General features: G+C 40.9%; 1 protein-coding gene across 1 annotated transcript in view; it reads left to right on the top strand.

Moving 5' to 3' along the window:
* The window catches only part of LOC123512205 (glutamate receptor ionotropic, kainate 5-like), a 23,766-nt gene that overhangs the window by 11,722 nt on the left and 2,044 nt on the right, over positions 1-10,000 (top strand). The window contains exons 5-7 of the mRNA XM_045268448.1: positions 4,594-4,754; positions 6,342-6,518; positions 8,756-10,000. The exon at positions 8,756-10,000 is cut by the window's right edge and continues 2,044 nt beyond it. Coding sequence (XP_045124383.1) covers positions 4,594-4,754; positions 6,342-6,518; positions 8,756-8,942 — 525 coding nt within the window. The 3' untranslated portion in view covers positions 8,943-10,000. The remainder of the gene's footprint in view (positions 1-4,593; positions 4,755-6,341; positions 6,519-8,755) is intronic.

Here is a 10,000-nt window from a genome sequence, read left to right as displayed (position 1 = left end):
TTTGACAATAGTAAATTCTCTGAGTATTTAGTTTCTAAAGTGAAACACATTCTGTCCCTCTATCCTTTCGCAGAGATCTCCATCCTCTGAGGTTTCAATGTTCACCACTAGCTTTGGCTTTCTTTCAGCTTCACTGACCATCTAGGTGAACTAGCCTTCAACTTTGCTATCCTCCATGACCTGGAACAACTAGTGCAACACCCAACTCGTATTCCTGATCATCTTGGATACACGCCCAACGTTCTTGATCTTTTCTTCACCTCTAATTCTTCTGCTTATGCTGTTACCCTATCTTCTCTCATATCTGTATCTTGTCTTATTTCTCCAATCCCTCCTCAGAATCCCCAAAGCAGAGGTGCCTCTGGCGTTTTGCCTTAGCCAGATGGTGGGCAGACCTTAGAGTTATTATGCTGATTTTCCCTCGAATGATTACTGTTTCTGTGTCAGAGTTCCATCTTTGTGTGCTGAATGCATAAAAGAGGAGTTAGTGTCTGTCATGGAGGCGTACATTCTTCACTGTTTTTCTCAACCTAAACCTTCTAAACTTTGGTTTAACACAGCCTGTTCTTGTGCTATACATGATAGAGAGGTTGCACACAAAAGGTACTTGAGTCCTCCATCACCTGAATCTTATGCACTTTATATTTCTGCCCAGAATCATGCTAAATCTGTTTTTTCAACTTCCCAAACACTCCTTCATAAATAGAAAATGTCAATCTTTCAAACTCCAACTCTGCTCGAGACTTCTGGCATCTGTCCAAAAAACATCTCCAATAACTTTTCTTCTTCATTTTTCCCTCCTTTATTTCATCCTAATGGCACCACTGCCATCACATCTGTCTCTAAAGCTGAACTCTTCCCTCAGACCCTTGCTAACAACTCTACCTTGGATGATTCTGGGCTTTTCCTTCTCTCTCCTCTTCCCTCTGACTATTTCATGCCTACAATTATTAAAGTTCTTTGTAATGATGTTTTCCATGCCCTCTCTTGCCTAAGCCCTCGGAAGGCTTATGGACCTGATGGGGTCCCTCCTATTGTTCTCAAAAACTGTGCTTCTGTGCTTGTACCTTGCCTTGCCAAATTCTTTCAACTATGTCTATTGACTTCTACTTTTACTTCTTGCTGAAAGTTTGCCTACATTCACCCTGTTCCTAAAAAAGGTGACCGTCCTGATCCCCCCAAAACTACCACCCTATAACTTTAATATCTTGCTTATGTAAAGTATTTAAATCTATCCTCAATAGGAAGACTCTCAAACATCTTTCACTTCACAATCTTCTCTCTGATCGCCAGTATGACTTCCGTCAAGATCGCTCTACTAGTGATCTTCTGGCTTTCCTTACTGAGTCTTGGTCATCCTCTTTAGAGGTATCGGTGAAACTTATGCTGTAGCGTTAGACATATCAAAAGCTTTTGATAGAGTCTGGCACAAAGCTTTGATTTCCAAACTGCCCTCCTACGATTTTTATCCTTCCCTCTGCAACTTTATCTCAAGTTTCCTTTCCAGCCGTTCTATTGCAGCCGTGGTAGACGGCCACTGTTCTTCTCCTAAATCTCTTAACAGTGATGTTTCTCAGGGATCTGTTCTGTCACCCACTATCTTTCTATTCTTCATTTAAGTTCTTTTCACAAAACATCTTGGTCTATCCACTCCTACGCTGATGATACCACCCTACACTTTTCCACGTCTTTTCAGAGACGATCAACCCTTCAGGTAGTCAAAAGATCACGCAAGGATGCCACAAAATGCTTGACTTCTGATCTTTCTAAGATTTCTGATTGGGGCGGAGAAAAATCACTAGTGTTCAATACCTCAAAAACTCAATTAATCAACTTGACACAACCTTCCAGACAAATTTACCCTTTTTCTTAAATGACGCTCAGCTGTCCCCATTTTCTACTGGAAACTTCACATCTCATCTCTTGCTAAAACAGCTTCTATAAAATCAGGCGTTCTGAGGCGTCTCCGCCAGTTTTTCTCGCCCCTCCAACTGCTAATTCTGTACAAGGGCTTTATCCATCCTTGTATGGAGTACTCTTTGCATGTTTGGAGGGGTTCCACTCACAATTTTGTTAGATAGGATGGAATCAAAATCTTTTCGTTTTATAAACTCCTCTTGTCTGACTGACTATCTTCTGCCTCTTTCTTACCGCCGGAATGTTGCATCTCTTGCTATTTTTTTGTCACTCTTTTCAAGCTAACTGCTCTACTGATCTTGCTAACTGCGGCCTCGCTCCACAAGGCTCTCTTCTTCCTCTCACCCCTATTCTGTCCAACTCTCTAAGACAAGAGTTAAGCAGTACTCTCAATCATTCATACATTTTTCTGGTAAACTCTGGAACTCCCTGCCATGTTCTGTATTTCTGTCTTCTTACGCCTTGACTTTTTTCTAAAGGGAAGGTTTCAAGACATATTTCCCTGAATTTTGCTTAATTCACTTGACCTTTAAGGGAACTAGAAACACAGTGGGCCTTTTTTTTTTTTTTTGTTGCCCTTGGTCAGTTGGCCCTCTTGCATTATATATATATATATATATATATATATATATATATATATATATATATATATATATATATATATATATATATATATATATATATATATATATATATATATATATATATATATATATATATATATATATATATATATATATATATATATATATATATATATATATATATATATATATATATATATATATATATATATATATATTCCGTTCACATCCCTAATATAAGAGTTAACCAGTACTCTCAATCATTCATACTTGGTAAACTCTGGAACTCACTACCTGCCTCTGTATTTTTATCTTTCTATGATTTGACCTCATTTAAGAGGGAGGTTTCAAGACATTTATCCCTTTCTTTTTCTAACTCTCTCTGATCTGTAGAGGGTCTCGCAACTTTGTGGGCAATTTTTTATACTTTCTGTTGTTCTTGACCAGCTGTCTCCTCTAACAAAAACGTGCGCGCGCAGGCACGCACGCACGCACGCACGCACACACACACACACACACACACACACACACACACACACACGGCCCGGTAGCTCAGTGGTTAGAGCGCTGGCTTCACAAGCCAGAGGACCAGGGTTCGATTCCCCGGCCGGGTGGAGATATTTGGGTGTCTCTCCATTTACGTGTAGCCCCTGTTCACCTAGCAGTGAGTAGGTACGGGATGTAAATCGAGGAGTTGTGACCTTGTTGTCCCGGTGTGTGGTGTGTGCCTGGTCTCAGGCCTATCCGAAGATCGGAAATAATGAGCTCTGAGCTCGTTCCGTAGGGTAACGTCTGGCTGTCTCGTCAGAGACTGCAGCAGATCAAACAGTGAATTACACACACACACACACACTCACACACACACACACACCGCGTAGTGTTGTGATTAGCACGCTCGACTCACAATCGAGAGGCCCGGGTTCGAGTCCCGGCGCGGCGAGGCAAATGGGCAAGCCTCTTAATGTGTGGCCCCTGTTCACCTAGCAGTAAATAAGTACGGGATGTAACTCGAGGGGTTGTGGCCTCGCTTTCCCGGTGTGTGGAGTGTGTTGTGGTCTCAGTCGTACCCGAAGATCGGTCTATGAGCTCTGAGCTCGCTCCGTAATGGGGAAGACTGGCTGGGTGACCAGGAGGCGACTGAGGTGAATTACACACACACACACACACACACACATACACACACACATCTAGGAATTATTTTTTCATATTTTTTTTATTCAGTATGAGAGAGAGAGAGAGAGAGAGAGGTCAAAGTAATAATGCTTCCTTTCTTAGAATTAATGAAGATAACCTTCAACAGAATGGCATAGTAAGTACTGTACCATGCTACAGTCCTCCTCCTCTTCCTCCTCCTCCTCCTCCTCCTCCTCCTCCTCCTCCTCCTCCTCCTCCTCCTCCTCCTCCTCCTTCTCCTTCTCTTTCACCGCCTCTTCCTCTTCGCCTTTCTTATTCTTGTCACCACTGTCTTCTTTTATTTCTAGTTTCTCTTGTGATCCTATTGATCTTTCGTATCCTATTCTTCCTCCTCCTCTTCCTGGTGAAGGTAGTAAAAATAACTATTCATATTTTTCCTAAGATGCTGAAGATTTTAGCGTTAATGAAGTGTTACTAAGCTCATATTTCTACTACTGCTACTACTACTACTACTACTACTACTACTACTACTACTACTACTACTACTACTACTACTACTACTACTACTACTACTACTACTGTTTCTTTACTACTACCACATTTTCTACTTTTACTGCTACAAGAACAACAACAACAACTGCAATTACTGTTCCTACTATTACTACTACTACTACTACTACTACTACTATTACAACAACTACTACTACTACTACTACTACTACTACTACTACTTTTACTACTACTACTACTACTACTACTACTACTACTACTATTTTGTAATGTGACGGAATTTATATATATATATATATATATATATATATATATATATATATATATATATATATATATATATATATATATATATACAGAATTGTATTATACTGAATCTGATATGTTTACCGTCACCACCACCATCACCACCATTACCACCACCACCACCAATTCTCTCCTTCCTCAGGTGACGGAGGAGAAATACGTGTACATGATGGAGGAGAACATGTACAGATCCAACTACGGGAACAACTGCCGTGTGATGCAAGTGAAGGGGAGCTATTTCACCACGCAGACTGGCCTGGCGCTGCGCCGTCACTCCCCGCTTACCAAGATACTTGATGCCCAGTAAGTTTATTATTATTATTATTATTTTTTTTTTTTTTTTTTTTTTCTTATTCTTATTCTTATTCTTATTATTATTATTGCTATCTCATTGAATTTATTTATTTATTTATTTATTTTTCCCTTGGTTGTGTTTTTAGGTGTTATTATCAGAGCTTGGCGTTGCAGCACCGAGTTGCGTTTTTGTGACTTAACCGCACCATGAATTTCGAAGTCGCAAAGTCGAAAGTCGCAAAAGTTTCGAAAAAGTCGGACTAAGTAAAGTCTTACCGCTAATTTCCTTTTTTTTTTCATCTTTTGCCGCGGCTTTGCACAAAAACAAGGATGACTTTTTTTTTTTTTTTTTTTTAAGAAATTGACGCCGGGGCCAGGAGGACATGGAGAACGAGGAGGAGAATATGACCTGTAGATTTAGGCTGTTTTAACAAAATAATAAAAGAAAAAAATAAACATATATTTCTCTACCTTTTAAAAAACATGTTTCTGTTATCGCGCGTAAGTTTGCTTTGCAATTTAGCGGAATCGTACCGGTAAAAATGTCGCTGTTGCAAGATCGCAAAGTCGCAAGTCGTATTCGGAGTCAAAAATAGTCAAAAATAGTCGCCGCCGTGGTACAGTGGAACCATGCGTGCTTTGGGATCCGAGGGGTCTCCAAGCGCACGGGTTCGAATCCTGTCCACGGTCTGAGTGCAGGTTGGGCTTCCTCACTCAGGGCAACGGTTTCCTAGCGGGTGGGCTTTGATATAGGAGATACCCTAAAAAGTATCCCCTTTAGCCCATAAATTCCCGTGAAAAGCCCACATGGTATAAAAAAAAAAAGTCGGGGTCGCTTCAGATCCGGCAAAGCCAAAGTTGCACCTGAAAAATTAAAGTCGCTCCCAACTCTGAGTTATTATTGTCCTGTGAGTTTTATTTATTAATTTTTTTTTTTTTTTACTTTGCTCTGCTGTAGAGTATTTAGTTTTTGTCTTGGTTGTGTTTTTACATGTTATTATTGTCCAATGAGTGTTTTATTTATTTATTTATTCACTTGATTTGATTTTAGGTGTCATTACTGCCGTTGGTGGATTCATTGATGTAGGGTTTACGTATGTTTGTATAGTTTGTGTGACGTCTTCATTAATTTTTGTGATATGGTAGTTAGCTTTGGTCCAGTTAGTTCTCTACACTCGTTTTTTTCTATCACGATCCAGTTTGATTTTATATACTTCATTTGCGACCCAGTACGTCTACACTGTTGTAAAGTCTGCTTCCTATATAATTGATGGAACAGTTTTCTTTCCTATATATCTAGCAAAAGTTTCATCTGTCTTCCTTTTTAAGCAGCTGTTGTTGGCTAGAGCTACGTCTGACGTGTATATGAGTTTTTTCCAGCCTCTCCTCTCTCTCTCTCTCTCTCTCTCTCTCTCTCTCTCTCTCTCTCTCTCTCTCTCTCTCTCTCTCTCTCTCTCTCTCTCTCTCTCTCTCTCTCTCTCTCTCTCTCTCTCTCTCTCTCTCTCTCTCTCTCTCTCCTGGACATTCTGGACAATATCACACTTTGAATACTGCTCAGTCCCTAATTTATCCAAGACCTCGAATCTTCACTCTCAGACTCATAAAGTTCCGAGACGGAGGTTTGCTGAGCCGGGCGTGGCGTCGGTGGCAGCCCGTGGTGACTCACTGTTCCGCCCAAAGAGTAGTGGCCATCGAGCTGAACCACCTCTTCACCGCCTTCCTGCTGCTGTTGCTCGGCATGATCCTTTCAGTGGTTATCTTGCCCTGCGAGAGGTGGGTGCCATGCTCGATTTGGACGTACAAGAAGGGTAGCTAGATGAAGATAGAGATAGCAGTTAGATGGACATAATGGGTAAATAGATAACACATTGATAGATAGTTAAATGGATATAGTGTGGACATAGATGAAAATGGTGAGATAGGTTGTTAAAGAGATATAGTGGGTAGATAGATAAAGATTTTTTTTTCAATGCAGGAGGGAAGCCAGCCAAGGACAACAAAATATTTAGAAAAAGGCCCAACTGAGTGCTGGTTCCCTTAAAGAGAAGTGAAGAGTTAGCTAAAATTAAGGAACCTCTCTCTTAAAAGTCAAGTCGTAGGAAGACGGAAATACAGAAGGTATGAATGATAAAGATTACTGGTTAACTCTTGCATTAGGGAGTTGGACAGAATAGGGGTGAAAGGAAGAAGAGAGCCTTGTGCAACGAGGCCGCAGGAGGGGAGGCATGCAGTTAGTAAGATCAGCAGAACAGTTAACATGAAAAAAGCGATAAAAGATAGAAAGAAATGCAACATTTTGGCGGTGAGAAAGAGGCTAAAACCAGTCAGAAGAGGGGAGTTGAGACGAAAAGCTTTCGATTCCACCCTATCTAACAAAACTCTGTGAGTGGAATCCCTCCAAAAATGCAAAGAGTACTCCATACAAGGACGGAGTTAGCAGTTGGAGGGGCGAGAAAAACTGTCGGAGACGCCTCAGAACGCCTAACTTCATAGATGCTGTTTTAGCAAGAGATGAAATGTGAAGTTTCCAGTTAAGATATGAGTAAAGGACAGACCGAGGATATTCAGTGTGAAAGAGGGAGACAGTTGAGTGTCATTGATGAAGAGGGGATAGTTGTCTGAAAGGTTGTGTCGAGTTGATAGATGGGGGAATTGAGTTTTTGAGACATTGAAAACTACTAGATTTTCTCTGCCCCAGTCGGATATCTTAGAAAGAACAGAAGTCAGGCGTTCTGAGGCCTTTCTGCGTGATCTGTTGACTTCTTGAAGGGTTGGTCGTCTCTGAAAGGACGTGGAAAGATTTTATTTCTTTATGTTAAGGCCTATAGCGCCTGTAGGTATACTTGAAGAGTATGGGAAGCGCTGTCCAGCTTCTACCCATTATCGGCGCAGGCAGTTTCATTTATAGTGGGACCCATATCACCCCCCATATCACCACCCAAACACATCTTTGGTGTAAGGCAATTACAGCTCCACCTAGAACCTGGGTACCATGGTGACATGTAGGTAACTTTAATCTGCTCGACAAATGGCAAAGTGTCAAGACGGTACGTGATGGGATTCGAACCTACACATGGACGTCTGCCCGATCCCACGCTTATCCACTACGCCACCGTCTCCCTAGGTCGATGTCATCATCGTTGGAGTGGATAGGGCAAGAAGTTTGGTTAAGATCATTAATGAATAATAGAAAAAGAGTGAATGACAGGACAAAACCCTGAGGAACACCACTTTTAATAAATTTAGGAGAAGAACAGTGGCCATCTACCACAGCAGCAATAAAATGGTCGGAAAGGAAATTTGCGATAAAGGAGGGTAATTTTGAAATCAAAGATTTGTGCCAGACTATCAAAAGCTTTTGATATGTCTATCGCGACAGCAAAAGTTTCACCGAAATCTCTACAAGAAGATGACCAAGATTCAGTAAGGAAAGGCAGAAGATCACCAGTAGAGCGGCCTTGATTGAAGCCATACTGGTGATCAGATAGAAGACTGTGAAGTCACATATGTTTAAGAATCTTCCTATTGAGGATAGATTAAAAAACGCTAGACAAAACAAGAGATTAAAGCTATAGGACAGTAGTTTGAGGGATTAGAAGGGTCACCTTTTTTAGGAACAGGCTGAATGTGAGAAGGAAAGGTAGAAGTCGATGGACATAGTTGAAAGAATTTGGCCAGGTAAGGTGCAAGAGAAGATGCAGAGATAGGTAGTTAGATAGATATAATTGTAGTGGGGATGATGGTGGATGTGGTGGTAGTAGTAGCATTAAAGCAGTTGTAATGATAGTAATGGTTGTGGTAGCAACAATAGTAGAAGTAGTAATAGTAGAAAGTCTATTGGTATAATAGTAATAGTAGTATAGAAAAAATAATACCTATTAATGGAAATAACGACAACAATAGCATTTACGAAGATAATACTCTAATTCTCCTCCTCATCCTCCTGGCGCGTGGCTCTGCCTCCACCTCTCCTGCTCCAACGACCTCCACCCCCCTCAATAAACCCATAGGCTTCACTGGCAGGCGGTGGGCAAACTGAAGGCCCATCAAATCCAGGTGATGCGGCAAAAGGGCCTCGTGTCGCCCCTGCCTCCACCTCAGGATCTCCCGGCAGCCAGAGGGGACATCTCACTCATGGGCCGCCTCCGCTACTCCACGCATCACAGCCCGCCTCTTGCACCCTTTGGTACTCAGTAGGTCAGCGCTCTCCACGTGCCTTTGCTTCGCTGTCTACATTTCTAGCGTCAATATTCAGAGTTGTGATTGTTTCATTCTGCCGAGTAAGACTAATATTTTCATTGTCTTCTCTGTACTTCTTATGGTCAATGTTCAGAGCTGTGTTCGTTTTATTGTGGCAGGTAAAACTAATGCTTTCTTTGTTTTTCATTTCGATTATCAGGTATAGAAAGAATTTAGCAAGTGAAGTTACTTATCTAGAAAAGTAAGCCAAGTCAAATAAACATGAAACCAATATAGTATATGGTTACTTACCTGAAAAAAATAATCAGGTAAAAAAATAATGTACTAGACCGGTGGTTCTTAAACTGGGGCGTTCCCCCTAAGGGGGCGCCAGCAATTTCCAAGGGTTGTGCAAGCCCTTGAGAAAGACCAGGAATTTCTATGTTTACATTTGTCATTCTTTTATCAAGTAATGAGTTTATGAAAAATGCAAAAGTATTCATAGATGTAAGGGATGCGTGCATGGAGGGGAGAACAAATTCCTAGAGGGGGCGTGGTAGAAGAAAGGTTAAAAACCACTGCTCTAGACGATTTTACTTACCTGAAAAATTTGATAAGTATATAAACAGTATGTTACATGTTATTTTCCTGAAAAAAATTAAATAGGTATGAAAATATTGTCGTATATAATATATGGTGCTACGTGAAAAATAAGTATCAGGTACATAACAGTTATGATATTGCTTGATTAAAGTGGCTGCCAGAATAAGACTGATATAATTCTGACAACGGTGCATGTAGTGGTATAGTAAAGTCTTGGTCACGAGCACCGGAGGTTGCGTTATCCTACACTAGCCGCCTTCCCGTCAACAGTGTATCCCAGCCCATGCATGCGGTACGCCCAGAAATACTATTATTGTTAATGGTATACAGGCAGTACTGACGAATGCCTCAAATTGCCTATAGCATGTCTTTATTTCCAGATAGATAATAAAATCTGCCTTATGTATCAATCGATGGTGACAGGTGTTCCTAAAGTGTACTGTATGTAGTGGAATCAGACGGGTATAGGTTGC

This window comes from Portunus trituberculatus, chromosome 33 (genome assembly GCF_017591435.1).
Source record: "Portunus trituberculatus isolate SZX2019 chromosome 33, ASM1759143v1, whole genome shotgun sequence".
Taxonomy (NCBI): domain Eukaryota; kingdom Metazoa; phylum Arthropoda; class Malacostraca; order Decapoda; family Portunidae; genus Portunus; species Portunus trituberculatus.
This window is presented reverse-complemented; position numbering and strand designations above follow the sequence as displayed.